A 26,867-nucleotide genomic window follows, 5' to 3' on the forward strand; every position below is an offset into this window, starting at 1 on the left:
CAGTGGTACTGGTCAGAGCAGAGACTTTCTTTATCGTACAATAGCGCGATGATCCGATCAAGGCGAGATGAGGGAAGAAAGCAGCAGGACGAAGGTGCGGCATTTATACCCGAGAGCAGGAGCCCGTCTTTGCGGGCTGGTTGGGAAGCGACCCTGTTCAAAAATCGCCGAGAGGTTCAAGCCAGGGATTTGAGCGCGAAAATGGCGGCTTGATTGGAGGGAACTCGACCCCAGAAGCGCATCGCTCGCTCAATCAGCCGTGGGAAGACATCTGGAAGCACCCTCCGAACGGCAGACTCAAACAGGGTCACCATCCCGACTCTGAACCCCTCGGAGGCATTCAGCGCTGCCGCCTTCCTGTACTGATGCTTCACAATCCCAAAGAAGTTCTCGATGGGATTGAAGTCGGGTGAAGCAGGTGGGGTGAAGATCACTGACCATCCTCGGCGCTCGATGCAGTCCAGGACAGCCATTGTCTTGTGCATGCTGACATTGTCCATCACAATCACAGAGTCGTCTGGGAAGCTCGCTCGCTCAAAGAACTCGACCATCGAGTGTGTCTTGAATGATGTGGGGATGTACATGCGATGCAGCACACCAGAGTGGTTGATGGCAAATGCAGCTGAGACAGACTTGTGTTTCATGTGATTGCGCTGACGGAGTGGGACGCCCTTCGGCGAGTATCCGTAAAGAGGGAAAATGGATCTCCTGATCCCTGTCTCATCGACAAAAACGAATCACCGCGGGTCGATGGAGCGGACCTGGTCCCTGAACTGTGCCACTCGCTCATCCAGTCGCTTGGACTTGTTGAGGTGTGTTGCTCTCTTGTGTGAGAGACCTGCTCGCTGGATGGCAGTGTGGCAGAGTGAGAGTGATACTTTCCTCTGGAGGATGGACTCGAGCTTGCATCGCAACACAGGACCAGTCTGGAACGGGTCCTGTTCAATCAGGGTGCGAATGACTGGACATGCCTGCTCGAAGAAAGTGGATCTGCGAGCTGGGACCCGGGATGGGTCATCCAGCTTGCATCCTCGGTGCCATCGATGGATGGTGCTCTTGGATACACTGAATATGGAGGCGACCTTACGCAGGCTATGGATGAGATCGTAGCATCGCAATGCGGCGGTGCGAAAGTCGGATGTGTGGCGAATGGTCATGGCCAGCGCGCGATGGTTTTGGGTAACAAAATATTCGATCAATGGTCAAAACCTGGGTGTCCCGTTTTTTATTGGATTGCCTGTAAATCAACCACGTGTATTCACGACAGCATTTCCCGGCACGAACAACGACGAATAGTCCGCCTCTTGCACAAGAGCTATTCAAGTTCATGTAATGTACTCTGGTAGATGCAGAGTACCCCTGTATGATATTGCAGGGGCTGCGACAACCCCAAAGTCATCAGTTCGCGAGCTGGGATCGGCAAGTATCACCGGCCATGAACTTGTCCCAGGCGGCCATGACTTCGACTTTGACTTTGCTGAGTAGAGGGGTGTCGTCCGGGCGAGGCGCATACATGTCCAGGCAATGGAACTCATCGTGAAGGAACACGGGCTGGGCATCGGTCGACGTGCGGTTGTAGATGCTCAACATGTGCCAGGGATCAATCTCGCTGTTGACGAAGGAGATGCGGCTGGTTTTGATGTTGGTGCCGCGGTAGCGTTTGTTGGTCTGGGCGACATGCGGGTTCTGGTGGTCCTTGCCAAAGAGAATGGCACAGGCCCGCTTATAATAGGCCATGTTGACCGTCTTGGAGTAGACGGGGGCTTGAACGTGCTCGGCATCCTGGAAGAACCCAAACTCGGTGCACGTTTGCCAACACCAGGGGCGATAGCTGTTGCTTGGGTCGGCCATGTTCTTGGTCTCCAAGGCGGCAAGCTCGGTGGCGTTGTTCGGGATGATGCCCATCCCGTCCAGATATCCGTACATCCACCTTTGGAGATCAGTCCAGAGCTGGCTATCGGTGGCATTTGGATTGGCAAAGGAGGGAAAGTACTTTCCGGAGCATGCGGCGCTGATATGAGTGACCGAAGAATTGTAGAATTGGGCAGAGGGACCTGGATGTGGAGGGCATTGGTGGTTAGCAGCCCAATAACATCTTGGCTTTGGGCTAGGCTGCCGGCAAAACCCAATACAGCTTGATGGCCGACCGAGTTGTCAAAGCTCAAACGGCTTCAAGCACGGCCTCGTATGCTTGCCTCGTATGCTTGCCAAGCGGACCTACCAAATTGAACCGAGCCAGCCAAAGCACTGGTTGGAAGCATGCTTCCGACATCTCCGTCGAGCTCGATCGAGCCCAGACCCAAGTAACGGCGAGTGCCCTTGGGGTCGCGCTTGAGAGCAGCATCAAAGAGCGAAACGGTGCGAATGAGGTTGTTCAGGCAAACCTCTGAACCGCCGATCTTGGGAATGCCCTGGCGGACGGCAAGCGAATACTCGAAAAAGTCGGCTTTGGCCCGAAGTGGGGCCGACGACGAGTACGCAGCCCAGAAGATATCGGGGTACAGCTCGCGGAGCCAGGCAGCGAGATCACCAGGGTAGGATCCACTGACCTGGAGGAACGAAGCAGTGTCAGTCAAGGGCAAAGAGGAGCCAGCCGGCGACCGTCCCAGACATAATCACGGGAGCAGAGTCATCAAAGGCGCACCGGAATCCATTTGGTGCAGGACGGAAGATTGTGGGTGGCCGTAAAGTTCTTGACAAAGGCCACAATGTCCTCAATAGCCTGATGCGACGAGAGATAGGCCATATTCTTGGTCGAATAGTCCGGGAAGGGCATCGAGTCACCATAGTAGCGGTGTTCGATGGCAGCCATGATGCCGTTCGTTTTGTTGGCAAGCGTGAAGAGCACCATGCCCGTCGAGGTGACCCATCCGCCATCTAGTGGAACCTCTCCGCCCACAAAGACTGCGGCCAGGAGTGCGTTAGACATTTGCGAGCCGTGAGGCGAGGTATGTACTTTCGGGATGCGTAAGGTCACTCACGCCAAACGGGACCACCAGGCTTGTAGTACTAGTTGCGATTAAGCACCGAGAGGCGGCGAGGAATCATTAGCATGGCGGGTATCTCGGTGAGCCTCGCTAGCCGATGTGGATGAGCGACAGATGATGCTCTGCGAGCATGCTTCGGTGGCACAACAGAGAGCAAGGCATCCTCACCTGATCATTGAAGAAGTACTTCTGGCGGAAGGTACCGTTGGACTTTGGTGAGAAGTGATCGAGAGGCTGTCTCGGAGGGAAGGAAATCGATGCGAGGTCCGCATCAAAACGCAGAGTCAATGAATCGGCTGTCGCCCAACAAGAAAGAGCCTCGACGACGAGAGCGGCCAACGGGGCGATGAGTCAGAAGGCGAGCATGGCACAAACCTGGTCAATCCAATATGGCGTAGGTCCTCCTAGGACAGACTCGCCACCAGTGCCCAGGATACTGAACGAGCGACGCAGTACAAAATGAATCCATGCATCAGAGGTCGGATCAGGACGTGGGCAGAGCGATGGAGGCGGCAACAGCTTCCCAGGCAACAGCACGTGCTTACGCTTTAACCTGGGTCTGATGCTGGTTCTTCTGGATTTGCTGGATGGCAAAGCTTCCCAGGACAGCGGTGGGGGCCAAGACGAGGGCGATGAGCTTGGATATGTTCAGGGCGACCATCTTGGGCGGGTAAGGGGGAGAAGGCTGCTGCTGAGAAGATGGGGTGCCTCGGATATCGTCCGGTTTTATACACACCGATGGTCCGTTGAGGGGGCGGTCATGCGCTCGCCGCAAAAAGAAAGGTGGGGCCAAAGGAGTGCGCTCCAGAAGCTGGCCCGCAAATCGGCGACGTGGGAATAGATATCGCCAACGAATCGGCTGCGAGTATTGCAGTCACCAGCCAAGCCAGCAGCCACCCAACGAGATGGCGCGGAGTTCCCCCACGCGCAAAATCACCGGGGTATAGTTCGGTGGCAATATGGACCCGAGAGGTCACAAATTTGCATCCTGCTCACAAGAGGGGTGGGGACAGAGCGATGGACGGCCAGACAGAGGGGTGGTGGAGCGAGGGGGGGCGCTGGTGGGTGGGCAATGCAGCTGACCGACGCGATGGGACCGTGGGCCGGCTGAATGGGTCCTGTGCATCCCAGATGGCTGCTGGTTGTCGACCGAGCATCATGGAGGTGTTGGGGCGGAACTCGCGACGCATGTGGCTCGTTGCGGCCCATGTGGCTCACTGCGGGCCAGGGTCGTCCACCCTCCCCTTGGGTTGGTGTTGGTTGTACCTTGGCGAGACGGATTGCCGTGGAGTCAGTCCGTGGCCGAGCTCATTGGCCCAGACCATTGCGACGAATTGCATATCTGTGGTGTGTGGTTGGGTGTGGTATCATGGGTAATGTGGTGTATCGTATCGCGTAATGTAGTGTATTGTATCGTGTAATATGTCCCATCCGGTTTGGTTTCCATGAGGATGCCTTTGTGGCATCACCTCCATGGCATCGACGCTGTGGCATCACTTCCATGGCATCAAATTGCACATCGCACATCGCACATCGCACATCGCACATCGCACATCGCACATCGCACATCGCACTGCGCCCAGCCGACTCCCGTCCCGTGCTCGCCGGCTGCTCCGTGCGTGTCGGGTCCGTGTGGCGCATGCAATCGGAGCTTGCGGCCTTCCCAGCCGAACCCCGTCGGAGCCGTCGCGCCGATCCGCTTCCCGTCGCCGGCCTGCCCGTTTTCAGCCCTCTTCTGTCCCTTTCGCCTCGATCTTGTCCCGGATCTTGTCCTCGATCTCGTCCTGAGCCCGTCGCTTCTGCCGCACATCCGCCTCCACGCTGTCGCCATGAACCGTCTTGCTTCCGCCAACCGCCACCTTCTGCGACCCCTCGTGAGTCGTCTGGCTGTGTCGCCCGAGTCTGGGAACTGTCTCGATTCGCCAACAGCTCGCATCGCAGGCTGGCTGCCTCCATCGTGATCCTGCTTCGTCTGGATGTGTCGTCTGCACAGCCGTGTCTCTAACCCGTCGTATACTTACATCCATACGGATCCTTGCCTCGTGTCCGTTGCAGTCGAGTGCGGTTGCTGTCCGTCGAACCCTGGGTACTTCCTGGGGCTGCGTGGTAAGTCCGAGCCGGATGCCCAGGTGGCTTCCGTGCGGGCTCGGCGAAGCTCTGATGCTGTCGTTCCTGCTTCGTTGGGCCGGGCCCGTCCAGACAAGAATACTGATCGCGACTGCCGATGCTGCAACACCCAGGCCCGTGGATTCCACTCCAACTCGCTGCTGCTCAAGAACGTCCCGTATCTCTTGGCCGACGTCGGAGAGGGCATCACCGAGTGCGAGGTCATTCAGTGGTAAGCCCAAAGCGCCCTAATGGCAGACCGAACGGCATGGGAGGCCCGCGGCTCTCGTTCCCCAGTCATCGAGGTCGCAACTGACACGGCGCCCCATCCTTCCTCCCACGATCATCTCAGGTTCGTCAAGGAGGGCGAGCGTGTCGAGCAATTCACTCGCATTGCCGAGGTCCAGTCCGACAAGGCCGCCGTCGAGATCACCTCGCGCTTCGATGGTGTCGTCAAGAAGCTGCACTACAAGGTTGGCCAAATGGCCAAAGTCGGCGCTCCCCTCGTCGACATCGATACCGATGAGGCCGATGATGCTGCTGCCGAGCCTACCCCCAGCACCCCTGCGCCTGCTGCTGCTGCTGCTCCTGTCGCTGCTACCCCGGCTGCTAAGGGTGCTGCCCAGCCTGCTGCTGCCGCTGCCGAGGCTGAGACCGACGACAGCCAGGTCTTTGCGACCCCTGCCGTCCGCCGCGTTGCCAAAGAGAACAACGTCGATCTCCGCAAGGTCGTGGGCACCGGAAAGGCCGGCCGCATCATGAAAGAGGACGTGATTGCGTTCCTCGAGGGCGGTGCGACTCAGTCTGCCCCTGTCGTTGGCGCTGTGGCCCCAACCCGTAAGTTGACCCATGTGGCTCGCCCGTCCGTCCTCGAGTGAGATCGTGCACACCATGAACGGCACGCTCTTTGATTTTGCTTTGCTGTGTCCTGATCTCGGTTTCTCCGGCGCCTGTCGAATCCAGATACCCCTGTGGCCCAGGATGCGCTCAAGTCCCTGACGCCAATCCAGAAGGCCATGTTCAAGCAGATGACAAAGTCGCTGTCGATCCCTCACTTTGGCTACTCGGACGAGGTCGTCCTGAACCGAGTCTCTGCCTTCCGTGAGACCATCAACAAGTCGCTGAGCAAGTCTCCCAAGCACAACCTCAAGAAGATTTCATACATGCCCATCTTCATCAAGGCCCTGTCCATGGCCCTGAACGAGTACCCCATCTTGAACGCCATGGTTGTCAACGGCGATGATCTCAGCAAGGTCCAGCTGCAGTATCGCGGTGCCCACAACATTGGCATTGCCATGGATACCCCTCAGGGGTGAGTTATTTTGCCATTGATGCTGGCAGAAGCTAGTAGAGCTGCGCGATGTGAGCACAGGGGTGGAATATGGCCGCACAATTGCGTTTGTGGCTCGCTCTTTGCCTGGACTGTCGTGGACACACCTGATCACAGGCCGTCTCACCCATCCAACTCGCCTTCATCCATCCGTCGCTGCGCCAATGCTGTCTTTCTCAGTCTGGTCGTCCCTAACATCAAGAACTGCCAATCAAAGTCCATCCTCGAAATTGCCGCCGAGCTCGAGCGCCTCAAGGAGCTCGGTAAGAAGAACGCCATCACCCCCGCTGATTTCGCCAACGGAACCATTTCCTTGAGCAACATCGGCACCATCGGCGGCACCGTCCTCCATCCCGTCATCGTCTCGTCCGAGGTCTGCATTGGCGCCATCGGCAAGACCACCCGCACCCCTCGCTTTGAGACCGTCAAGAGCGCCAAGACTGGCGAGGAGGAGGAGATCATTGTCGCCCACGAGATCATGAACGTCAGCTGGAATGCCGACCACCGTGTCGTCGACGGCGCCACCATGGCCCGGTTCGTCCAGCTGTGGAAAAAGTACCTGGAAGACCCTGCCCTGATGGCCGTGGAGCTCAAGTAGACCCTTGCTCACCGATGCCTCGCTCTGTGCCTCTCCAAATATAGACAGTTCGAGTCTTGAGCCGCCGCAAAGGATCCAACCCGATTCCTTCGTCGTCGGCCGGCTCATCCCTCGTCTGGATCCCAGCAGCAAACATGATGTGTGTCCTGCGAGCGTATCGCCCGCAATTGCACCCTTTGGAGCGCCATGCTCATTCCCAGTGAATCCATTGCTCACTCAATTGTCACATACAAACAATAAAACTATAGCATGCATGCACAAGTTCTGCAGGAAGGGGGATCGGAGTGGTTCAGACCTCACGAGCAACGCATTCATCGAGCCGCCTCAGCACAACGGGCTTGCCGAGCAGATGAATCGTCGTCAGCATATCGATCCCAACCTGACAAAGAAACAGATTTCAACAGATGAGTGGTCGCCATTCGGTGTTGGCGTCGATGTTTGTGTCGAGCATATCTGGCAGAACCATGAGCATCTTGACCGCGAGCTGGATACTTGGCGTGGCCTTACCTTGGACCCGGTCAAGGCATACCGCAGCGGCTGCATGAGCTGGATGTGAGTCAATCCAAGTTCCTGCTCGACGCCAAGGACAGAGGACTTGATGGTGTCAAGGGACCAATCGGTCTCGTCGACAGTAGCCAGTTGTTGTCTGACCGATTTGGTGGCCGATCCTTTTGGCGATGATATTCAAGCCACAAGGGTGAGTCGTATGTCATCAGAGACAAGGTTCGCGGAGAAGCAGTCATGCGCATTGCATGCAAGATGGTCTGTGGCAACCAGAGCACATCCGATTGAGAGGGAGGTTGTGCCAAGGCCAAGGACAAGACCGAGGCCAGAGACACGGATGTGCGGAAGGAGATTGAGATGCCCCCACCCCTAAACTTACCAAAGATCTTGTTGTCCATCTTCTTGCGCCAGGCCGTCTTTGTGCTGTCATCGCTGACCAGCGCAGGCTCGAGGAAGAACGGCTTGCAGAGCTGGACAAAATCCGGAAGGTGGCGAACCCTCTCCTTCACAGCGACAACGACTTGGGTCAGGTAGTCGCTCTCTTCGCTGGGTTGGCGAACCAGCCGAGTCTTCAGAGGATCCTGCATTCTGCAACAGTGGATTGTGCTATCAGCTCTGCGATCCGTGACACATGGACCGGTCGTGCTTGTTCTCGCGAGCGTCACACGGTGGGTTTGGGAGAGGACTTACTCGGCAGAATACTCCTTCGTCACCAGCACGCGAATCTCCTCGACCAGCCCACGTCGCTTGTCGGCATCAGCAAGTCGGGCAAGGATGTGTTGTTTGTTGAGATGATCCAGTTTGTCATAGGTGACCACCGCAGGCGACTTGTTGATGTTGGCGAGGTCGAACTGTGGGGCCAAGAAGCAGACAGGTTGGGTGTGCGTGGTGAGAATCCATGTTCCCACAAATCGCAGGGCAGTGGGGGTCCGTGAGCGAGACTTTGTTTCAGATAGTCCGTGTCCTCCCATTCAAGCACTGGCACTGAGGCTGGTGCCAACGCCTGCGCCGATGCTCGTGCTGGTGCTCATGCCAATGCTAATACTGGTGCACATGTCAGCCGCTTCGAGATAGCATACATCGCGACATAACTCTTCGAGTGTGTAAAACTCTTTCTTGGTACCGGGCCCCCACCCAAGGAAGGCAACAAAGTTGAGCAGTGCCTCTGGCAGGTATCCCTTGTCCTGGACAAATCCATGTATCAATGGTCGGTTAGCAATCTCTGCCAACAACGTCGCCCCGTGCCCGTTGGGAGCAGATCAATTGAATGTGGTTCTGGCTGAGCCCACATGCGGGCTTCGTACCCTGAGCTGCTCCACATGAACGTCGTTTTGCCGCTTGGATAGCTTGGAGCCATCTTTGTTGATCAGCAGTGGCAGGTGTGCAAACGCAGGAGGCTCCCAGCCAAATGCCTTGTACAGCAGGATATGCTTGGGTGTCGATGGAATCCATTCCTGGCGAGTTCAGGCCAGGGACCCAGCCGAGTTTCAGGGGAGCAGTGATGAGCAAGGTGTGGTGATGGAGGGACCACGGCGACATCCACGCAATAGCAGCGAAAGACAGCTGGACCATAGCGGCGAAGGCAGATAACGCAGTCACATCTAGCACGATGTCCACGGATACCAGAGCGAGAGCAAGGTTGCCGCATACCTCGCCACGAAGAACATGAGTCACTTTCATCAACTTGTCATCAACCACGTTGGCAAGATGGTATGTCGGCAGCCCATCGGACTTGAGCAGAATCGAGTCGTCCACTTGGCGACTGGCAATCTGGATGCGTCCGTGAGCCTGGTCGTTGAACGAGATGAACTTTTCGGCGTGGGGTACTTTGAGCCGGACGGTGTGCGGCATGCCTGCATCCAGCTTTTGCTGGATCTCTGCGGGGGTGAGATATCGGCAGGTCCCGTCGTATTGCGGCGGTTTCTTGGCTGCGATTGCTTGCTCCCGGGAGCGGGCAAGCTTCTCAGGGCTGCAAAAGCAGCGATATGCGTGTCCTTTCTGGAGTGTGGATAGCCAAGCAAGTGCGAGGATGGTCAGAATGACAACCAGAATGACAACCAGAGTGGCAACCAGAGTGACAACCAGAGTGACGGCCCGAGTGGCGGTTCCGAGCCGTAGACTACCGGCACAGTGGTTTCGGGCTCCCGATTATTCCTCGTCCCGAATCGACGCTGTACCTCGAGGAGGATTCTTGCGTGGTCTTGGTAGATCTCGGAGCGTTGGGACTGGCAACGTTCGTTTCGAGTGCGGCCGATGAAAGAGCATGTCAGCCAACATCCCACCAGCAGTTCCATATCTTCCCACTTCCTGGCGACAGATTATCTGGCTTTGCTGAGATCACTATCCTGCGATCGTGCGTGCGTGCGTGCTTGCTTTGAAGCAGAGGGCTCACTTGGATGTAAGGACCGAACGAGCCGGGGCGATCGGGCCCTTCGTCGTATGGGATGCCGCACCACTTAAGGATCTGGAGCAATGCTTCGGTTGCGCCGGGAATCGTCCTGGCCTGTGTTGGCGGAAGGATCAGGCAGCATGAGCGCACGGAGACCGGATCCAAAGCGAGCCGAGAATGCCACACGATGGTCTTCTCCAGCAGCCACAGCAGAAGCACCTCGGCATCGGGTTTGCCCTCGGATAGAAATAACGCACTTGGTCTGTGTCCTCGATCCGCAGTATGAACTGCCCGTTGGTCTGCTTGGCCAGGAGGTAGTTGAAGAGCGCCGTTCTAAGGCCGCCGAGATGGAGCATGCCAGTGGGACTTGGCGCAAACCGAGCCCGTGCCGGCTTGGATGCCGAGGTCGAGGACAGTCTCTTGCGGGCAAGAAGTCGGCCAGGAGACAGCAGTCTGATCATGCTGGGATGGTGTTGTAATCTGGCTGAGCGATCTCGGGTCGATTCTCTGTCGAGGACTTGGCAATCTCAGGGCCGACGAGCGGTTTCCGAGATTCCGATGATGTGGGCGAGGCCGGCGCTGTCGGCGATGGCAGGGACGCTGGATGCTGACGATGACGATGCTGACGATGACGATGCTGACGATGACGAGGCAAGACCGATTGAATGCGACCGACAAAGCCTGGCGATCGACAAAGCCGGGCGATCGACAAAGCCTGTGCGCTGACGAGCAAAGGCTGGCTCCGCGATCGACATGTGGACTCGATGCACATCCCCACAACCCGCAGCGACATTCCGGCGAGGCTCGCTGCCCGTGCTCGAGCGCTCTTTCTCTCTCCCTCGCTCGCTGTTCTTTGCAGTTTCGGACCAGCACAAGACACCGGAATCCGCCGTCTTGCCTCTGCCGTCTCGCAGCCGCCACGATGGCCCTGGTCGACGCATTGTCGCCGTCCAGCGACAACCTGTTCGAGTGCAGCGCCCACGGCAAATGCCATGACTTTTTCCTCTCTTACCGAGTCCGCCCCGATTCGAAGGCGGTCGAGGACCTCAAAGAGCTGCTGTCGTCTGTGGCACTGCGCCGTCTTGACCGGCCTCTATCTATCTTCCATGACATTGACTGCTTGAACGATGCCAAGGACTGCAAGGACGGCTTCCTTCGGGCCCTCCCCGGCAGCTCGGTTGTGATCCTGTTCCTGAGCAAAGACTCGCTGATGACCATGCAGGCCCGAGAAAAGGACGGCCAGGAAGACAATGTCCGACTCGAGGTCACCCTGGCTCTCGAGCTGTTCGAGGCCGGAAAGCCCATCACCGTGATGCCGCTGTGCCTGGATCTGAAGGATGGATCCGGTTACCGACCGTTTGCCCCGTATGAAGACCCGGAGCTGACGCAGCCGTCATGTCCCGAGACCCACAGCCTCGTCAAGCGCCTCAAAGCCATCCAGATGTATGGCTACCGGCCAGAGGAGCCCCACAAGCAGCTCTATCGGCTGCTCAACCTCCTCCACCCGATCGCCGTCGACGAGCTCACCAACAAGCACATCTACTCCAAGTACTTTTGTGACCCCAAGTTTGAGATCGAAATGGACAAGCTCGATGGCCTCCTGAAGCAAATCACCCTGACGGGCCGGGCCATCATCTCGGGCATGGGTGGCATGGGCAAGTCGGTGCTCGCCCGCCAGTTCCTGCGCTTCATGATGGGCAAGCTCAAGGTCAAGAACCAGACCGAGCTCAGCGACTACATGATGGATACCATCGGGGTCAAGCCACAGTACAGCAGAGTGCACTGGATAAACTGCTCGGGCGAGTTCTCTGCCCTCTACGACCTCAGCGCCATCTTTCCGGGAGTCGATCGGCAGGAGATCAAGGAGCATGCTGCATGGATGTTCGCCAACGAGAGGGACTACCTCCTCGTCCTCGACAACGTCGACGACATCCGCATCGTCAACTCGGTGTTCAGCCACTCGCGATCGCTGGGCTTTGGTGGCGACGTCTTGGTTACGACTCGCCTGCCGCTCTTTCCCAAGGGCCCGTTCCTCGATGCGCTCAAGGCCAAGCTACCGACGTTCAAGCAGGAGCCGCTGAAGCTGGAGCGGTGGTCCGTCGAGAAGACCAAGCGGTACATTCTCTCGGCGAGTCCCTCGCTCCAGAGGAAAATCCAGTCGCTCGAGTCGGTGAAGGCACTCACGCGGATGCTCAGTGTCGTCGACGGCCATCCGCTGGTGGCCCAGTCCTTTGTCTCTCACTTTGAAAACAACAGCACTCCGATCTATGAGTTTGAGAACTGCATCGACGAAGTACTGCAGGAGAGCGTCGGTGACGACGAGACGCGCTCGTCGCTCAAGGTCATTGTGGACCAGTCGATGGAGAGCATGCAGAAGGACGGCGACGAAGGACGAGAGGCCTGCCGCATATTTGGAGCGATCGCTCTGCTCAAGGAGAATGGCATTCACTATCGTCTCATCAAGGGGATCGCACAGAAGCTGGGGTTATTGATCCAGAGTAAGTGCAACGCAATGCTTGATGGGAGATTGTTGGAGTATGGAATGAGGGACGAGCGAAGGGTCGGTGCTGGTGCTGGTGCTGGTGCTGGTGCTGGTGCTGGTGCTGGTGCTGGTGAATATCGGGCAATGTCCGATCTGGAAATCCATCGAGCCGGGCACTCCTTATGGACCGATGGCTGACTATGCCTCACCTACTTGCCCAGCTGGACAGCTCCTCAAACGAGTGACCCACACCGGGCTTCTTCACGTGGACTCGAACGACACCTACCACACACACTTGCTGGTGTCGAAGTTGGCGTGGGAATACGTGCTCAGGGAACCCGAGCTCAAGGCCGCCGATATCAACACCGCCACTGGCGAGGCACTTTTGGAGCTTGGCTCAGTGCCCACGGATGCCAAAGTACTCGAAAACATTCCGCATCTGGAGCAGTATGCGGCCAAGATGCGCACCAGTGTCAGCCACACTGACATCCATGTCAAGATTGTCCGGCTCATCGAAGCAATCGAGGGCGAGAAGCGAGCCTGTCTGGGTGCGGCGGCACCCGCTGCCCAGCCCGAGACAGCGATGGTGCATCCTGTGGCTGAGGTGGGTTTGGCCGCTGGCCCTGCCAACCAAGACACACAGGAGCAACTCAATGAGGCGGTGAGGCTCTGCGCCTTGGCTCAGGCAGAAAAGTCTGCCGGCAAGCATAGGCGCGCGATCGAGCACTTCAAGCTGGCACTTTCGATCTACAGGACGTCCCTGAGCGACCAGAGGGACCCAAGGATCCTGGCGATCTACGAGCAGCTGGACATTGGCGCTCCTCCGCCGTGAGCGACGTTGCTTGCCAGCGACACCGACTGGGACCTCTCGGGCCGCATTCTGTTTCTTCATGCATCACCATCCACTTCCACATACATATCACTCTCTCTTTACGGCCATCTCAGTATCGGGCCCTCCTCCTCTCCTGAAAACTGTTCAGTACATCCATCGATTTGTGTCTCCTCGCTCGACCAAGCCCGGGCGAGAGCCTCCACCCGCATCTAGATACGATGGCGACGAATGTATTACGACTCAGATTTCGTTCGAGATGACGCTGGCGCTGCTGCCGGCGACGATGCGCTCAGCCTCTTCCAGCAGGACGTTGGGGTCCTTGCTTGCCATGATGTGTGGGCGATGCTTCCAGAAGGGTGAAGCCCATCGCTTGCGGTGACTTCCGTTGCCACCGCCGCCGCCAGTTGCAGTCGAGCTCTGGGTGGCCAGGCTGGCCTCGCTCAGATCCCGTCGCATGGAAGGGAACGTGGGCGATGACGCTGCAGAATACGACGGCGGTGTCCCAGCGGGCAGGCTGCCATCAGGGCCCTCGAAGGCGTTGCTGCCATCATTCGGATTGGTGTTGAGGGTCAGGAGGTAGACGCCAAAGACGAGGATGCCCATGCCGGCGCTAACGATCACCAGATCCCACCACCGGTAGGAGCCAAATTGGTCCAGATAGACCAGACTGTTGGTGAATGAAAAGATGGTGAAGAACGTGAAGAACATGGGGACCACAATCACCGGCAGCGAAAAGTGCAGCCCGCGGTTCAGGCAGTAGAGCTGGCAGAAGATGGTCGAGAGCAGCAGAGCGAGAAGCCCAAACGCAAAGATGCCGTGGAACTGGTTGTTTGTGTCGAGGATGGAGGTGATGAGCAGCTCGACCCTGGAACCACGATGGCACAGCCGGGGCATTTGGGACATTGATGACGATCGAGGTATTTGTGACGTTCATGGCGATGCACAAAGCAGTGTTGCAAAATGAAGCGAGAGACGCCGTTAGCACAGTAGCATCATCAAAAGTCGCATCAGCACCATCAGAGGAAATACCGACGCCATCAGAGGAAGTACAAGCACCAACGATACCAAGCTCGATCCCACTTTGGTCGAGACAAACCGTGGCGACTGCGGAACAGCACTCACCCGCTCTTGGTGAGCAGCAAGGTCTGGGCGGCAATGGTGCCGCCCATACTGGCGTAAACAACCGCCAGCCACCATCCGTAGTCCTTGCCGGTTCTGGAGCGCCGGCGCCGCGAGGTGCTATCGGGAAGCAGCGGCGTCTTCTCGTGGTCCGGCGTGGTCGAGAAGCGTCGGGATGTGGTCGAGGCAACGGATGTGGCGCGCGAAACAGTCGATCCGCGGCGCTGGATGGTTGATGGCCTTGGTGTGCGGCCCGCGCTGTCGCCGTGAAGGGCACTCCATTCGATATATCGCAGCGCCAGGAACAGGAGGACCAGGAGCAGGATCTGTATCAGGATGTAGATGACAAAGGGCGTCCGGGTGTACAGCCGGATCAGATCCTCGATTGTCTGGCCTGGAGCGACGGGGCAAGCAGAGCACCATGCCGACAGAGGAGCCGAAAGAAGAAAACGAATCAGTCAACATGGCGGCGAGATCAGTCATCAAGGCCGCACGAAGCAGGATGCTTGTCAAATGTGCTGCTGGCAAGCGCTGAGCACTACTCCCACGATTCAGACACACACGTTCGTCGGGCATTTTGGAGCCAAACACGGTGATGACGCAGCACCCGCCAATGATCAGCAGGGTGCCACACCAGTCCAGGACCGAGATTGTGGTGCCCAGAAAGACGCTCGAGAAGATGACGTTGAAGATCAGTCCAGCCGAGCTGAGCGGAGCCAGGATTGCGGGCGTCAAGAAGCCCAGGGCGATGACGCTGCCAAACACTTGCGAGAGCGCATAGAGGACAAATCCTGGATCCAAAGACAGCCCGCGAGGGGGAAAGCGGCGGTCAGACAGGCGGGCAATCGCACAATTCCATGGCATGGGGCAGCATCGGGACGAGGTGATCCTGCTTGCTGGAAAATCGCGTGATTTGAGCGCCAGACAACGGCAGCAAAGCGATGCCGCATTGGCGACGCAACGACTGCCGGGGGCGAGCGGTTGTATCCAGAGCCAGCACGCTGCGAGGCGGCCCTCCAGCCGATATGCCCATGTTGCCGCCTGTGCTGTTGCCGCCTTTGGTGAGATCCTTTCTGTCGCTCATTGCTTGGGGTGGGAGCGACTATATGCCACCACCATTGATGCTGGTTCGGCTCTGAATCGATCGAATTCCGACTGGATGCCCATCGATCGGGCGGACGCCAATCGCTCGGGCGGATGCCGCGATGCAGGACTGCGTGCGTTGCTGTACATTGCAGGCCAGGGCGTCGCAACCCTCGCTGTTCCCACCCCGCGCATCAGCAAAAGAACAACACGATCACGATGGCAGGACTCAGGGCTACTTACCGAGGTACCACTTCCACTCAGCGAAGAACTCGGGCGAGCACAGATATCTCCATCCGGCTGTCGGCTTGGACAGATCCGTGCCGACGCGCAAGGTGGAGACGGGAGCCCCATCGATGGAGCTTGAGAGGCTCACAATCGAGTCGGACGACGAGCTGCGGAAGTGCGGGCTAAGATGTGACGGATTGACAGAGTGATGAGAGTGCGTGCCGGCAGAGCGGTCGGGGCTACGCAGCTTGAGTCGGCCATTGATGTTGTCGTTGCCGTCGTCGTCGGCCGGCGCTGGGTACGCTGACGTGTCCGACAGTTGGGTCGCCGACGATGTGCTCGGCTCTGGGTTGAAGCTGCCGGGAGAATGGTCGGCATATCCGGCATGGGGGGTTGGCAGTTCGAGCAGCGAGCTCTGTGAGTCCTCGAGAGAGGACTCTTCCGGGGGAAACAAGACTTCGGACTCTTCGAGAGCACGCCGGTTGGATTCTCGCCGAGAAGCCAGAGCGGCGGCCTGCATGTTGACTCCGAGATTCGAGCAGCAGGACGCCAGCAGCGAGACGGTTACTCCGATCAAGAAGCTGATAGGACTGTTGAGGATCGACATGGCCACGGCGGAAGAGACGACCTCAGGGACCGACATGATTCGGAAGCTGGCGGTGGGTGCGACCAGGACGTGTCGGAAGAGGAGGGGGTTGGCGAGACTGAGAGCGGGTGGGCTCGCTGGACAGCACTCGGGAGTGTATGGGGCTGTGGATTGGACGAATTACGGGTGTGCGGTGCGGCAAGCAATCGGGAGACGGTGCGAGTGAATGAAGTTGTTGGATGGAGAGCAACAATCGGCTGGGCAAGCCGAGCTGACCAAGAGAACAGAACCGCCTGGCTCGAGAGCGGGACCGGCAGCGATGGCAGGACGACAGGCGGCTGCGGCTGCGTTGGAGGTGAAGTACAGAGGGCGACGGCGAGCCGGTCGATCGAATCGGTCGAATGAGGAATGCAGATCCAGATCGGCTGCGGTGCAGAGATGACTTGCGGAAAGCGTTTGGAGCAACGGGGACAGAAAAGTCAGCCATGCAAAGCGGGGGCGGATCTGCACGTGATGCGTGCGAATGGATGCGAATGCGGTTGTGGATGCGAAGGCGAATGCGAATGTGGATGTGGATGGATGGTAGTTGATAATTGCCACCAGATGGTAGTTGATAATTGCCACCAGATGGTAGTTGATACATTCCACCATATGAGTGTCGATACATTCCACCATATGAGCGTTGATACATTCCACCATATGAGTGTCGATACATTCCACCATATGAGTGTCGATACATTCCACCATATGAGTGTCGATACATTCCACCATATGAGCGTTGATACATTCCACCATATGAGTGTCGATAATGCCACCAGATGCAGCGATTGCCAACAAGCGATACCAACACTCAGGCGATGCATCCCGCCGTTCCCATCCGCACCCTCGGTCTGCACCCTGTCCTCGGTGACCTCTGCCCCCCGTGTGTCTGTATCCCGGAGGGAGAACGGGGTATCGGACTGCGATGCCGGCCAGAGTTGTATCGAGTTGTCGGTTGATCTACCCATCTGAGATATCCCGCGGCATGAACATCGCATTAGCACATGTTCCCACCCACTGTCACTTGCCATCGCTTGAATATCACTTGAATATCACTTGAATATCACTTGAATATCACTTTATTATCACCATCCCTTCATTATCATCATCTCTTGAATATCACCACTCCGTCGTTGTGCCTCCACGTTCCTGCCCTGAGCCCTGAGCGCCGCCCAGGGCTGCCCCCCCCCCACCAAAACAGGCCGTTTGTGCGCCCGCTCTCGCAGCGCCTCTGTCCCGAACAACAAACCCGCCCCCGCTGCCCCGTTCCTTCTCCTGGACTTGCATCGCTCTTGACCGCCGTCGTCCGTTTCTCGCCAGTCTCGTCTCCACATCCTCCCTGCCGTCCCCGACTGCACCGCCCAGCACTCACTCGCCGCACTCACTCGCCGCACCTCTATCGCCATGAGCTCAAGCAAGACTTCCCAGATCCAGCGTGAGGTTGACCAGGTCGTCGGCATCATGCAAGGTACGGTGGCCCGCTGCCTGTCTTCGCTTTGCTTTCTGGCAAGCTTTGTTGTCGCTGACGGGATCCTGTTATAGCCAGCGGTCCTCGGTTGCAGCTGATGTGCTTATCCTGACCGCCCTCGATGCCTTTCTCCTCCCAGACAACGTCACCAAGGTTATGGAGCGAGGCGAGCACCTGTCCACCCTCCAGACCAAGACCGGTAGGCCTCTCCACCTCTGATCTACAGCTCGCCAGCTCTGGCCTTTGTCTGTGCCGGTCCTCTCGCTCGCCAGTTCGTTCGCCAGTTCGTTCGATGGCTGGACCGGCGCAGTCATTCGTAGCCCTGGCTGCTCACTCTGCGACACACCACCCTTCCAGATGACCTCCAGAACTCGTCGTCACAGTTCCGAAAGGGCGCCTCTGCTGTGCGCAAGCAGATGTGGTGGAAGGACATGAAGATGAAGATCATCCTGGGCATCATTGTTGCGGTGATCTTGCTCGCCATCATCCGTAAGTCGCTGGCTCCTTGGCGTCCGCTTTGCGGCGTGTGCTGGGTCGGATTCTTCTGCGCCTTCGCCTGGGCGCTCTGGTGCGGCTTGAGCAGCCTCGTCAAGAGCATCAGCAGCAGATCAAACTCGTCAGGCCGAGCCTCGCTAATCCTATCCCATCTTCCTGTTGCCGCCGACCTGGACTCGCTCGACTGGAACCGCCGCTGGATCCACATCTGCCAACGACGCAGTGTCTGTTGTTCTGACCAAGCGAAACTAAAGCCGGCTTTCCCAGCCTGGCTTCGCCGGCGCTCCTATATCAACCTCCCTTCCCACTCGCCTGCGCTACCGCACTTCCCTTCCCTGAAGGTGCCTTGATTCTCCGAATCTCAGTGATTCTTCCGTCTGTCGTTGCTGTGCATTTTCTTGTTCCCTTCGTCCATATTGTCCCAAACATGCCACCACCCGCCCCGCCGCTACTGTCCAGCTCCCTGGCGAAGCAGCGGTGAGGATGGCATGTGTTTTTGTGTCTCTGTTGATTGCTTGATTTGCTCCTTGAATACATGCATTACTCATTTTGAAACGGGTCATCTTTGCCCACGGATGACTTGTGTGGGTTGTGTCGGCGCTTATATGATCCGCTCGCCGAGGTCGTCCGGCTGCTGCAGTTGCTGCTGCAGTTGCTGCCGCTCATGCACCAGCTCGACAGGGACAGTGCCAGGCACCCCAGCCGGGAAGTGTGCTGGAGCGGAAACCAGCTTTGAAACAGCATTTTCCCCGGTGCCAGCGACTCGAACCAGCTCACCCGCCGGTTCCGAGCGGCTCCCTCGAAATCCGCAGCTCGTTTGGCCGTCCCGCTGCCCTCCATCCATTCAATCTCATCCACTCGACTGATCTGGTCCCTCGGAAACCATGCTGGGTGCTCTGGTGAGACCTGCAGTGCAAGCACATTTATTTGATTCCTGGCTGCTGATCGCGGCATTCCAGCGAGCCGATGATCTCGCCGATCGTCGCATCCTCTGACGAGGATCTGATGCAGAAACGGCAGCACACACAAAACACCCTGCTCATCCAGTCTCTGCCCTCTGGATTGAACCTTTCTATCGCCAACTCGCTGTGTTGAACCCACCCTCATGCCCGCCCCCCCCGCTCCCCGCGGTCCCGTCGCTCGCTCGGAATCTTGCAGCGATCTGTGCGTTCTGCCTTTCAGCCTGCGGCTCGGTTTTCGCTGGCCTTCAACCGCCAGCAGCATCGGCTCCTCTCGGACTCGCTCCGTGCCAAGTTTGACCAGGTCAGGCCCAAGCCATGCTGCACGCCGTTGCAAGGGCATCGGGCGCTGAGTTATCCAAGCGCCCCATCCGCCGACGGAGAAGCGACTGTGATGCATCTAGCCGAGTGCTGACGATCGAGCACTTTCAACGCGATTGATTCTCTATTATCCAGGCGGTTGCCAACAACAACGTCGTCGTCTTCATGAAGGGCACCAAGGATGCTCCTCAAGTAAGCGTTTGGAGCGCATGGGCGTCGGGATCGCCGCTCGGACTCTCATGGGAGACGAGTGAGACCAGGAGCGCACGATCATCGAGAATCGGGGATGAGGGACGGAAGTAGACATCGAGACTGATCCCTGTCGGCTAACTCGCCCACGCCTCTAAACCGACGCTGCTGTCAGTGCGGATATAGCCGTGCTGTCGTCCAGATCCTGAACGCCCAAGGTACTTGCTTGCTCCGGCCCACTTGCAGGGAGGGTAGTTGGCCCGTTCGCCGTGTCAACTGGTTGCGTGGTGGTGGCAGATCACCGCACCGCATCTGCAATCGGCAGGATCACACCTCCAGATTCCCACACTGCACGAGCTGTTCTCGAAGGGGGGGGGTACTGCTGCGACGCTGACGATCAGGGCACTGTGTGTGTGGGCACACAGGTGTTGAGAGCTTTGAGTCGATGAACGTGCTGGCCGACGAAGAGGTCCGCCAGGGCATCAAGGAGTACACGTAAGTCGATCCGACGGCATTGGAGCGGCACCGGCCGTCTTGGATGCGTCGCTCACCCTGCTGCTTCCATCAATCTTCACTGTCCATGCGCGGCGTCAGCTCGTGGCCAACCATCCCCCAGGTCTTCATCAAGGGAGAGTTCATCGGCGGATGCGACATTATCTTGAGCATGCACCAGAGCGGCGAGCTTGAGGAGCTACTCGTCAAGGAGGGCATTGTCCCCAAGGTCTAACAGCCAACGAACGGCATCTCTGGTCCGATTGAAATCAGCAAAGGGACAGCACTGCCAGTGTCTCGTCCTTCCTTTCGTCTCCTCCAACCATCAGTGTACCAAAGAAATAATAGGATCCTCCCCGCCCTGGCGATCATTTTCCACCCTCCTTCTTCCCCGTTTTGCCTCGGGACTTGTCTGGTGTGCATTGGTCCAGCCAGCCAGTCAGTCAGTCAGCTCAGCGTGGATGATCTGCGACGACACATCAATCAAACGTCTCGGTTACTTTTAGCAGAGTTGTATATATATAGATCGAGCGACAACGGGATAGAGACGTATAATAAGGCAGGGGGATTGCCAAGATATTGCCATGAGGGATGTACGCACAAACGGGACGAGACGAGACGAGACGAGACGAGACGAGACGAGACGAAACCAAAGGAGACGAGACGAGACAAGACGAGGCGGAGGAAGACGGAAAGCGATAGGAAGGACCGAGGTAATGTGTGTGTGGGAAAGGCGCTCCATATCAGCGACACAGTCCAACACAAAAGCCAGCATCCAGTGCCGGCATACATGACGGACTGTCACTTCTACGAGGCCGGCTGGGAGAGTGGCGTGCCCTTGGGGGCCAGGTAGTTGAGGGGAGCCATGCCCTGCTCGCCACGCGGCGTCCGCACCAGTCCCCATCCATCTTCAAACTCCTGAATGACGACGATCGACTCGCCGACAAACAAGGTGACCTCATCGCTCTGGCTGGCCGTCCGCGAGGCAATTGCGGGGCGGGTGTCGTCGGGAGCCACCTCGTCCTGCAAAAAGTTGACGGGCACGGCTCCGGACTGGCCAAAGCGGTTGATGGCCTCGCCCCAGCCGTCGGGGAACTTGCGGATCAGGGTGATCTCCTCGCCCGCGTGGAGCTCCAGTTCGTCGGGCTTCTCGGCCTTGCGACCGACCTTGACGAACCGCTTCTCGCCCGGAGGCATGTCCTTGGGCCGGTTGAGGGAGCTGAAGCGCTCGATGACGATCGGGAAGTCGCTGCTGCCAGGAGCACCAGCTGCAGTCAGAGCAGCACCACCTGCCACAGCAGCGGTCGCGGCGACGGCAACACCAGCGGAATCAGCAAACGGATTCGAAGCCGGGGCAAGATCGATCGGAGGGTAGGTCGGGACCGCAGCAGGCGGGGGCAGAGCGCTGTTTCTTGCTTGGGGGTCGAAGCCGCTGGTGAACTCGTTTCCGAGGTACGGCTGGGGAGGGCTGGTCTTGGGAGGCGGCGGCGGCGGGATGGACGACGGACGAGCCGAGTAGTCCACCGGAGCCATGGCGTAGGTGTTGGGCGGGGGAATGTACGAGCCGCCAAAGGCCTCTCGAGAGGAGGTGTAGTTGGTGTTGGACATGGGGTACTTGCTCTGGTGATCGTCCAAGGGTCTCCAGTTTGGCTTGAAGGACATGAGCGGGCCCAGGCGGGAAGGTTTGTATGTGTGGTCGCCGCGTCGGCGCTGATAGAAGAAGAATCCCACGGCCAGAACGAGACCGGCCACAGCGATGCCGCCAAAGACACCAGCGACGACCGAGCCAGCACTGGGACCGCTGGATGGAGCCGGGGTGGGGCTGGAGGTGGGGGTCGGCAAGATAACGACGGTGGCGCTCGGTCCGGGGGTGGAAGTGGAGGTGGTTGTTGCTGCCGTGGTGGTTGTCGTGGTGGTGGTGGTGGTGGTTGTCGTTGTCGTTGTGGTAGTGGTGGTGGTGGTGCTGGAGGAGGTGACAGGGGGCGGAGGAGGAGGAACGACCGAGGTTGCGACAGCCGGCTGGATCTGCACCGACTGCGTCGTGCAGCGAGGGCTGTTGAGGAGGCAGATGGCAATGAGATTCACCGCGGGATCGCTGGGAACATTGACGCTGATCGAGAAAGTCTGTGGGGAGATTGGGACCAAGATCGGCCCGGTGGTCGTAAGCTCGGTCTGCAAGCAAAAAAAAATGGGTGTGTGAGAACGCATGTTTAGTTGGTTGGCATGGAGGGAACGGGCTCGGAAGAGTCGAAGGGGCCCGTCGGTTCTCACCCAGGTGCCTTTGATGGGATTGTACGCCCGGTAGTCGATGAAGGCGCCGGCGGTGAAGAGCGAGGAGAGTCTGGTGCCGGTGAAGGATAGTTGCAAGAACCCAGTGCTGCCGGCCGTCCAGACGCCCTGAGTGCGTGGGAGAGATGGTGTGGACGATCCAGAGTCGAGACGGTGTGCCGATGTACACGGTTGGTGCATGATTGATCCGACATGGTGGCATCGCCAGGAGAGGTCGATCGAAACAGCAAACAAACAGCAAGCAAACGGTAAGCAAAGAAAGGAACAGCGCCGGTGAGTCCCAAGGAGAGTACAGGCTCATGGGATGAATGGATGCTCGGAATCGCAGCCGACATGGCCGATGCTGGAGCACACATTGGCAGTGCAGCTCGACGAGCATCGTTGACGGAGACGCACCTGCACGGCGATGGAAGCATCAAAGGCCTGCGCCAGGCTGGCCAGACAGGAGAGAAACAGGACGAGCAGCACCGGGAATGAGCGGCTCATGATGACCGGCATCGTCAGCAGTTCGCGGAGGATTCAAGAGGGGGAGGATGTCGTTGGGCAGCGGCGGTGCTTGCGACAAACTTGGACGTGCGTGCAGGAGGGGAAGTGATAGAGGAAGTGATCGAGGAAGTGATAGAGGAAGTGATAGAGGGAAAGGGAGAGGGAGCAAGCGACGCAGCCGCAGACGACGGCACCGGCCAGACGCAGAGGAAGAGACAGGCAGAGACAACAGACGAGGCAGAGGAGACAGAAGAGCAGAACAACCAGGTTTTATGGGCGAGCGTCAGGGCACCGAGAGGGCAGTCGTGGCTGCTCTTGCTGCTCTTTGCGCGCGGCCGCGACGTCTGTGGACAACCGTGTATCGGGGCCTTGTGCAGCCGTGCCTTGTGCCTTTCCGCTTTGGCAAGGCTGGTGTTGTTGCTGTCGAGTGTCGCGCTGGTGCTGTGGCGGCCTTGGGTTGGGACCGAGCGCTGGCGATCCGTGCTGCTGGACAGTCCTCAGTCGCAGTTGCCGGCTGAACCCGCACGGCCAGCCAGCAAGGGCTGTTTGCGCGCACAGCCAGGCCGCCGTTCCCACGCACCGCGAACAAGATCACGAGCGACGGACGCGACAGCTGCGACAGCCGCGAGAGAGGGCTGGTGGGAAACAGTCGTTCATGTGGCTGGCTGGGGGGGGGCCAGCGAAGAGGAAAGGGGGAAAGTGCCTGTGCAACCGCCACCGCCCACGAGAAAACGAGAAAGGGGCTCGGAATCGGGAAAGGAGCCGCTCGGGAGGGGAACGACCAGCGCGCAGAATCACCAACGGCATGGGGGGGGGATGGGGGACCGGGGCCAGCGCACCCGATTGCCATGAACGCAGTGGCGCATACGCTCTGCGATCGATTGCAGCAAGAGCATGAGACTCGCATGATGGCGCCACATTTGCTCACGCGGGCGACAGGCAATCGGCGATTGGGCCGTCTGGTGGGCAGGGCAAGAACAGAAGGGATGCAACGGCAGCAACGGCAGCAACGGCAGCAACGGCAGCAACGGCAGCAACGGCAGCAACGGCAGCAACGGCAGCAACGGCAGCAACGGCAGCAACGGCAGCAACGGCAGCAACGGCAGCAACGGCAGCAACGGCAGCAACGGCAGCAACTCCAACAACGGCAGCACTCGACACCCCCCCCCAGATCGCCGAACAGCCCGGCTTCCTCGCGCTTGTACTTGTCGCTGCGATGGACATACGTATATTCGGCTCTGAAGCACCTCCATCGTGGGAAGGAGCAGAGAGCAAACTCGGCTGGCTGAGCAGCGGAAAGGAGGGCCGGAGATTGTTTCCGGCAGGATGGATTGGCAGCTGATGCGGGTGTGTGGGCCGCAGAACGAAAGGGTGAAGAAAGTAACGCAGAGAGAGAGAGAGAGAGATGTACATGGGTGCGCATGGGTGCGCATGTACCATGCGAAGCGAAATGCAAGGCAGCATAGATCAAAACACAGAGGGATGCAAGCATCGACTCGAAGGGGGGTGTGTGGCCATGTGAAGCAGAATGTACAGTTGCTGGTGGTGGTAAATGTCTTCAAATGCTATGAGGAAGGCTGTTTGGCGTTCGCGTGTACGATGGCGGCAGAGATGCATTGGATGATGGGACTGCTTGACCCTGGAGATAGCTCTGGCCGTCAGTGTTGTGTCTCACGACAGCTGATGCACACTTGGAAAGGCGAGGTTGGGCTGTGGTCGGGTCAGCGAGTCCTGTCGATGCACGGGCTCATCCAGCACCGACGGCGGCGGCGACAAACGCTGTTGGTTGTAGTTATAGTTGTAGTTGTAATTGGGGTTGTGGCTGTGGTTGTGGTTATAGTTGTAGTTGTTGTAGAGGATGCTCGGTGAGTGGAGCAGGTCTGCAGAGCCCGGAGTTGGGGCCCGGTTGGGTACCAGATCCACAGAGCCCGGAGTCGGGGCTCGATTGTGCAGATATGCAAATGGTGCGAGTTCTTCTTTGGGCACAGGCACGGCCACACCGGGGGGCTTTGAAGAGAGTCGGCGTCGGCGGACCCGGGCAATCCACACGGCCAAGACAGCGACCGAGACGACGAGCAGGACTGGTGACGCGGTGATGGTGATGGTGGTGGTGGTGGTGGTGGTGGTGGTGGTAGGTAGGTATCGGGACAAATGAATAAACGGTTAGATTTGTAGCCCCATTAGTCATTCAATCGATCGCAGCATCCCAGCACAGGAACTATCGATACGGAAGCAATGCGGCCCGCGCTTTGATGGCCATCCACAACGCCCGGATCCTTACCTGTGGCCACTGAAAGTCCAATGGTCAGTCCCTTGTCGGGGTCGGCGACGTCGCCAGGAGCATTTGTCGAAGCCGTTGTGGTGGGAGAGGGCGAAAGCGTCGAGCCCGGGGACAGCAGGGAGCCTTCGAGCGTGGGAATGCTGCCGTTTGGGAACGCCGACCCGAGCCGCACATAGCTGGGATACATGTTTGAATCGGCCCACATCTTACCCGCCACCGACGCCGGCGAGCACGAGCGGCTGACGACGACATCGTTGGCCTGGCGGGAGGAGTAGCACTGGGAGCATTGGGCATCGACACAGCCGTAGTTGCGGACAAAACGCATGCTTGGGACGGCCGAGTTGACCGAGATCGAGATGGAGAGACTCAGGCCGTACAGCCCGCTGGAAACCGGTGTGCACGTTGGGTACAGCGGCACCCGCACCATCGACATTGGCGTTTGGCAGGTCGAGTCCGTGTAGAGCGTCTTGTATGCGAATGTGGGCATGGGCCGGCCGTAGAAGCTGGAGCGCGGGAGAATGTGGATGGAGTGAAGGCGGAGAGGGAGATCAGCAAAACAGCCGCACCAGCCGAGGGAGACATGCATCAAACCATGGCACAGGCGGAGGACACGGAGGCAAGAGCGGCGGAGGCCAGGCGGGGTGGCCACGAGGGATACCGACAGTCCCAACGGATGCGTGCGAGAGGGCAGAGCAGAAAGTCAACTTACGGCGCGGCATAAGCATTGGTGTCGTTGACCACCCGAAAGTAGCCGGCATCACACGGCGACAGCAGCGAGTTGAGCGGGACGCTGCTGACCGGAGCAGTGCCGCAGCTGGACGGGTCGCAGTTCTGCGAAGAGCACGAATAGAAGGCCCAGGCGTTTTGCCAGAAGGTGTAGTAGTTGGAGATGCTGGGCGACGTCAGCGAACCGCAGATGTTGGTCAGGGTGAGCTGATCGCCCAGCTTGCCGATACGCACATCTGGCGGGTCGCTGGGGCTGAGGCACTCTGGGGCGGTGGTCGTCGGCGAGGACGAGACGAGCCAGAAGCTCTGGGTGGTGTTGAAGGCCGCGAAGGGCGCTTTGGAGCTCATGGCAGGGGGAGCGAGAGCGGGTGGATAGATGGATGGGCGAGGGTGGATAGATGGATGGCCGAGGGCAGATTGGGAGTGCGAGCACCTTTCGGGAAGAGCAAGAATAGGGGGGAGGTTAACAGCTATGACGTCTTGGGGGCTTGCCCGTGGACCAGAGAGGGTGGAGGCACCGGTGCGGATGGGAATGCGGATGCAGATGGGATGGGATGGGAATGGGATGGGGATCCGTGAGGACGAGGCGGGCACACCTTTTCAGCAGCAGCAGCGGCGGGGTCAGGACAGAGCGCATCGAGCGGCCGGTGGGTGCTGTCCGGGCAGATGGCCGCCGACAACACGGAGACGCACGGCATGTTTGCGGTCACGGACGGCCGTGGAACATGGGCGGCAAGGGCGAGCGCGGCCCAGCGCTGGTTTGTGTGCCGCAGCGCGAGCGCTATCAAGTGCGATATCAAGTGCGATATCAAGTGCAGAGTGATGCTGTGCAGTCGCAAGCGGAATATCAAGTGGAATATCAAGTGGAGTGCAGTGTC

General features: G+C 58.6%; 10 protein-coding genes across 10 annotated transcripts; 4 read left to right on the forward strand and 6 right to left on the reverse strand.

Moving 5' to 3' along the window:
- Positions 1–1,193: 1,193 nt before the first annotated feature.
- BJ171DRAFT_437805 (peptidase S28) lies at positions 1,194–3,669 on the reverse strand. The gene is made up of 7 exons (XM_053107986.1): positions 3,533–3,669; positions 3,363–3,423; positions 3,156–3,221; positions 2,982–3,009; positions 2,645–2,904; positions 2,222–2,549; positions 1,194–2,054 (listed from the first exon to the last, which is right to left on the reverse strand). The coding sequence occupies exons 1-7, from the start codon at positions 3,646–3,648 to the stop codon at positions 1,399–1,401; spliced, it is 1,515 nt and encodes a 504-aa protein (XP_052971159.1). The 5' UTR covers positions 3,649–3,669; the 3' UTR covers positions 1,194–1,398.
- A 1,037-nt stretch (positions 3,670–4,706) lies between these two features.
- On the forward strand, positions 4,707–7,256 carry BJ171DRAFT_595497 (2-oxoacid dehydrogenases acyltransferase-domain-containing protein). The gene is made up of 6 exons (XM_053114608.1): positions 4,707–4,861; positions 5,043–5,093; positions 5,228–5,325; positions 5,446–5,930; positions 6,057–6,405; positions 6,604–7,256. Exons 1-6 carry the CDS (start codon positions 4,817–4,819, stop codon positions 7,019–7,021), a joined length of 1,446 nt encoding a protein of 481 aa, XP_052971160.1. The 5' UTR covers positions 4,707–4,816; the 3' UTR covers positions 7,022–7,256.
- On the reverse strand, positions 7,257–10,564 carry BJ171DRAFT_488462 (glutamyl-tRNA synthetase). The gene is made up of 10 exons (XM_053109374.1): positions 10,172–10,564; positions 9,918–10,028; positions 9,703–9,750; positions 9,176–9,523; positions 8,830–8,979; positions 8,605–8,709; positions 8,216–8,376; positions 7,905–8,113; positions 7,529–7,689; positions 7,257–7,400 (listed from the first exon to the last, which is right to left on the reverse strand). Exons 1-10 carry the CDS (start codon positions 10,373–10,375, stop codon positions 7,311–7,313), a joined length of 1,587 nt encoding a protein of 528 aa, XP_052971161.1. The 5' UTR covers positions 10,376–10,564; the 3' UTR covers positions 7,257–7,310.
- On the forward strand, positions 10,172–13,348 carry BJ171DRAFT_175010 (uncharacterized protein). Its single transcript, XM_053106005.1, has 2 exons — positions 10,172–12,412; positions 12,618–13,348. Exons 1-2 carry the CDS (start codon positions 10,519–10,521, stop codon positions 13,226–13,228), a joined length of 2,505 nt encoding a protein of 834 aa, XP_052971162.1. The 5' UTR covers positions 10,172–10,518; the 3' UTR covers positions 13,229–13,348.
- Positions 13,349–13,378: 30 nt separating this feature from the next.
- On the reverse strand, positions 13,379–15,438 carry BJ171DRAFT_175046 (uncharacterized protein). The gene is made up of 3 exons (XM_053106007.1): positions 14,911–15,438; positions 14,351–14,741; positions 13,379–14,093 (listed from the first exon to the last, which is right to left on the reverse strand). Exons 1-3 carry the CDS (start codon positions 15,209–15,211, stop codon positions 13,469–13,471), a joined length of 1,317 nt encoding a protein of 438 aa, XP_052971163.1. The 5' UTR covers positions 15,212–15,438; the 3' UTR covers positions 13,379–13,468.
- On the reverse strand, positions 15,439–16,675 carry BJ171DRAFT_175045 (uncharacterized protein). Its single transcript, XM_053106006.1, has one exon. It carries the CDS (start codon positions 16,299–16,301, stop codon positions 15,666–15,668), a length of 636 nt encoding a protein of 211 aa, XP_052971164.1. The 5' UTR covers positions 16,302–16,675; the 3' UTR covers positions 15,439–15,665.
- Positions 16,676–17,527: 852 nt separating this feature from the next.
- BJ171DRAFT_488469 (synaptobrevin) lies at positions 17,528–18,801 on the forward strand. The gene is made up of 4 exons (XM_053109375.1): positions 17,528–17,751; positions 17,891–17,950; positions 18,109–18,240; positions 18,470–18,801. The coding sequence occupies exons 1-4, from the start codon at positions 17,688–17,690 to the stop codon at positions 18,496–18,498; spliced, it is 285 nt and encodes a 94-aa protein (XP_052971165.1). The 5' UTR covers positions 17,528–17,687; the 3' UTR covers positions 18,499–18,801.
- Positions 18,802–18,983: 182 nt separating this feature from the next.
- Positions 18,984–20,736, forward strand: BJ171DRAFT_488471 (thioredoxin-like protein). The gene is made up of 6 exons (XM_053109376.1): positions 18,984–19,145; positions 19,405–19,509; positions 19,662–19,718; positions 19,891–19,933; positions 20,141–20,210; positions 20,310–20,736. The coding sequence occupies exons 1-6, from the start codon at positions 19,131–19,133 to the stop codon at positions 20,440–20,442; spliced, it is 423 nt and encodes a 140-aa protein (XP_052971166.1). The 5' UTR covers positions 18,984–19,130; the 3' UTR covers positions 20,443–20,736.
- A 78-nt stretch (positions 20,737–20,814) lies between these two features.
- Positions 20,815–23,213, reverse strand: BJ171DRAFT_595502 (uncharacterized protein). Its single transcript, XM_053114609.1, has 3 exons — positions 22,893–23,213; positions 22,479–22,604; positions 20,815–22,379 (listed from the first exon to the last, which is right to left on the reverse strand). The coding sequence occupies exons 1-3, from the start codon at positions 22,992–22,994 to the stop codon at positions 21,015–21,017; spliced, it is 1,593 nt and encodes a 530-aa protein (XP_052971167.1). The 5' UTR covers positions 22,995–23,213; the 3' UTR covers positions 20,815–21,014.
- A 1,350-nt stretch (positions 23,214–24,563) lies between these two features.
- Positions 24,564–26,796, reverse strand: BJ171DRAFT_175124 (uncharacterized protein). Its single transcript, XM_053106008.1, has 4 exons — positions 26,586–26,796; positions 25,973–26,422; positions 25,264–25,766; positions 24,564–25,063 (listed from the first exon to the last, which is right to left on the reverse strand). Exons 1-4 carry the CDS (start codon positions 26,624–26,626, stop codon positions 24,654–24,656), a joined length of 1,404 nt encoding a protein of 467 aa, XP_052971168.1. The 5' UTR covers positions 26,627–26,796; the 3' UTR covers positions 24,564–24,653.
- Between the last annotated feature and the right edge of the window lie 71 nt (positions 26,797–26,867).

Source organism: Polychytrium aggregatum (genome assembly GCF_025602895.1).
Source record: "Polychytrium aggregatum strain JEL109 chromosome Unknown BJ171scaffold_3, whole genome shotgun sequence".
Lineage (NCBI taxonomy): Eukaryota > Fungi > Chytridiomycota > Chytridiomycetes > Polychytriales > Polychytrium > Polychytrium aggregatum.

Bases quoted from the DNA above. Each gene is read 5' to 3' on its own strand.
- BJ171DRAFT_488469 (XM_053109375.1), top strand. From the start codon at position 17,688: ATGAGCTCAAGCAAGACTTCCCAGATCCAGCGTGAGGTTGACCAGGTC. The intron at 17,752-17,890 runs GTACGGTGGCCC...TTCTCCTCCCAG, and splicing joins GGTCGTCGGCATCATGCAAG to ACAACGTCACCAAGGTTATG. The intron at 17,951-18,108 runs GTAGGCCTCTCC...CCACCCTTCCAG, and splicing joins CACCCTCCAGACCAAGACCG to ATGACCTCCAGAACTCGTCG.
- BJ171DRAFT_175046 (XM_053106007.1), bottom strand. From the start codon at position 15,211: ATGCCATGGAATTGTGCGATTGCCCGCCTGTCTGACCGCCGCTTTCCC. The intron at 14,742-14,910 runs GTGTGTGTCTGA...CCGTCGCTCCAG, and splicing joins CTCCAAAATGCCCGACGAAC to GCCAGACAATCGAGGATCTG. The intron at 14,094-14,350 runs GTGAGTGCTGTT...TCGTGGTTCCAG, and splicing joins TTGCTGCTCACCAAGAGCGG to GGTCGAGCTGCTCATCACCT.
- BJ171DRAFT_595497 (XM_053114608.1), top strand. From the start codon at position 4,817: ATGAACCGTCTTGCTTCCGCCAACCGCCACCTTCTGCGACCCCTC. The intron at 5,094-5,227 runs GTAAGTCCGAGC...TGCAACACCCAG, and splicing joins GTACTTCCTGGGGCTGCGTG to GCCCGTGGATTCCACTCCAA. The intron at 6,406-6,603 runs GTGAGTTATTTT...TGTCTTTCTCAG, and splicing joins GCCATGGATACCCCTCAGGG to TCTGGTCGTCCCTAACATCA.
- BJ171DRAFT_488462 (XM_053109374.1), bottom strand. From the start codon at position 10,375: ATGATCAGACTGCTGTCTCCTGGCCGACTTCTTGCCCGCAAGAGACTG. The intron at 8,114-8,215 runs GTAAGTCCTCTC...CCACTGTTGCAG, and splicing joins ACGAAGGAGTATTCTGCCGA to AATGCAGGATCCTCTGAAGA. The intron at 7,690-7,904 runs GTAAGTTTAGGG...CATCGCCAAAAG, and splicing joins GATGGACAACAAGATCTTTG to GATCGGCCACCAAATCGGTC.
- BJ171DRAFT_175124 (XM_053106008.1), bottom strand. From the start codon at position 26,626: ATGCGCTCTGTCCTGACCCCGCCGCTGCTGCTGCTGAAAAG. The intron at 26,423-26,585 runs GTGTGCCCGCCT...TCTTCCCGAAAG, and splicing joins CCGCTGCTGCTGCTGAAAAG to GTGCTCGCACTCCCAATCTG. The intron at 25,767-25,972 runs GTAAGTTGACTT...CCCGCGCTCCAG, and splicing joins ACCAATGCTTATGCCGCGCC to CTTCTACGGCCGGCCCATGC.
- BJ171DRAFT_437805 (XM_053107986.1), bottom strand. From the start codon at position 3,648: ATGGTCGCCCTGAACATATCCAAGCTCATCGCCCTCGTCTTGGCCCCC. The intron at 3,424-3,532 runs GTAAGCACGTGC...TCGCTCGTTCAG, and splicing joins CATCAGACCCAGGTTAAAGC to TATCCTGGGCACTGGTGGCG. The intron at 3,010-3,155 runs GTGAGGATGCCT...AATCGCAACTAG, and splicing joins AGTACTTCTTCAATGATCAG to TACTACAAGCCTGGTGGTCC.
- BJ171DRAFT_175010 (XM_053106005.1), top strand. From the start codon at position 10,519: ATGCTGACGATGACGATGCTGACGATGACGATGCTGACGATGACGAGG. The intron at 12,413-12,617 runs GTAAGTGCAACG...CTACTTGCCCAG, and splicing joins GCTGGGGTTATTGATCCAGA to CTGGACAGCTCCTCAAACGA.
- BJ171DRAFT_175045 (XM_053106006.1), bottom strand. From the start codon at position 16,301: ATGTCGGTCCCTGAGGTCGTCTCTTCCGCCGTGGCCATGTCGATCCTC.
- BJ171DRAFT_488471 (XM_053109376.1), top strand. The intron at 19,934-20,140 runs GTACTTGCTTGC...GTGGGCACACAG, and splicing joins CCAGATCCTGAACGCCCAAG to GTGTTGAGAGCTTTGAGTCG. The intron at 20,211-20,309 runs GTAAGTCGATCC...GCGCGGCGTCAG, and splicing joins CAGGGCATCAAGGAGTACAC to CTCGTGGCCAACCATCCCCC.
- BJ171DRAFT_595502 (XM_053114609.1), bottom strand. From the start codon at position 22,994: ATGCCGGTCATCATGAGCCGCTCATTCCCGGTGCTGCTCGTCCTGTTT. The intron at 22,605-22,892 runs GTGCGTCTCCGT...CCACGCACTCAG, and splicing joins ATGCTTCCATCGCCGTGCAG to GGCGTCTGGACGGCCGGCAG. The intron at 22,380-22,478 runs GTGAGAACCGAC...TTTTGCTTGCAG, and splicing joins ATCCCATCAAAGGCACCTGG to ACCGAGCTTACGACCACCGG.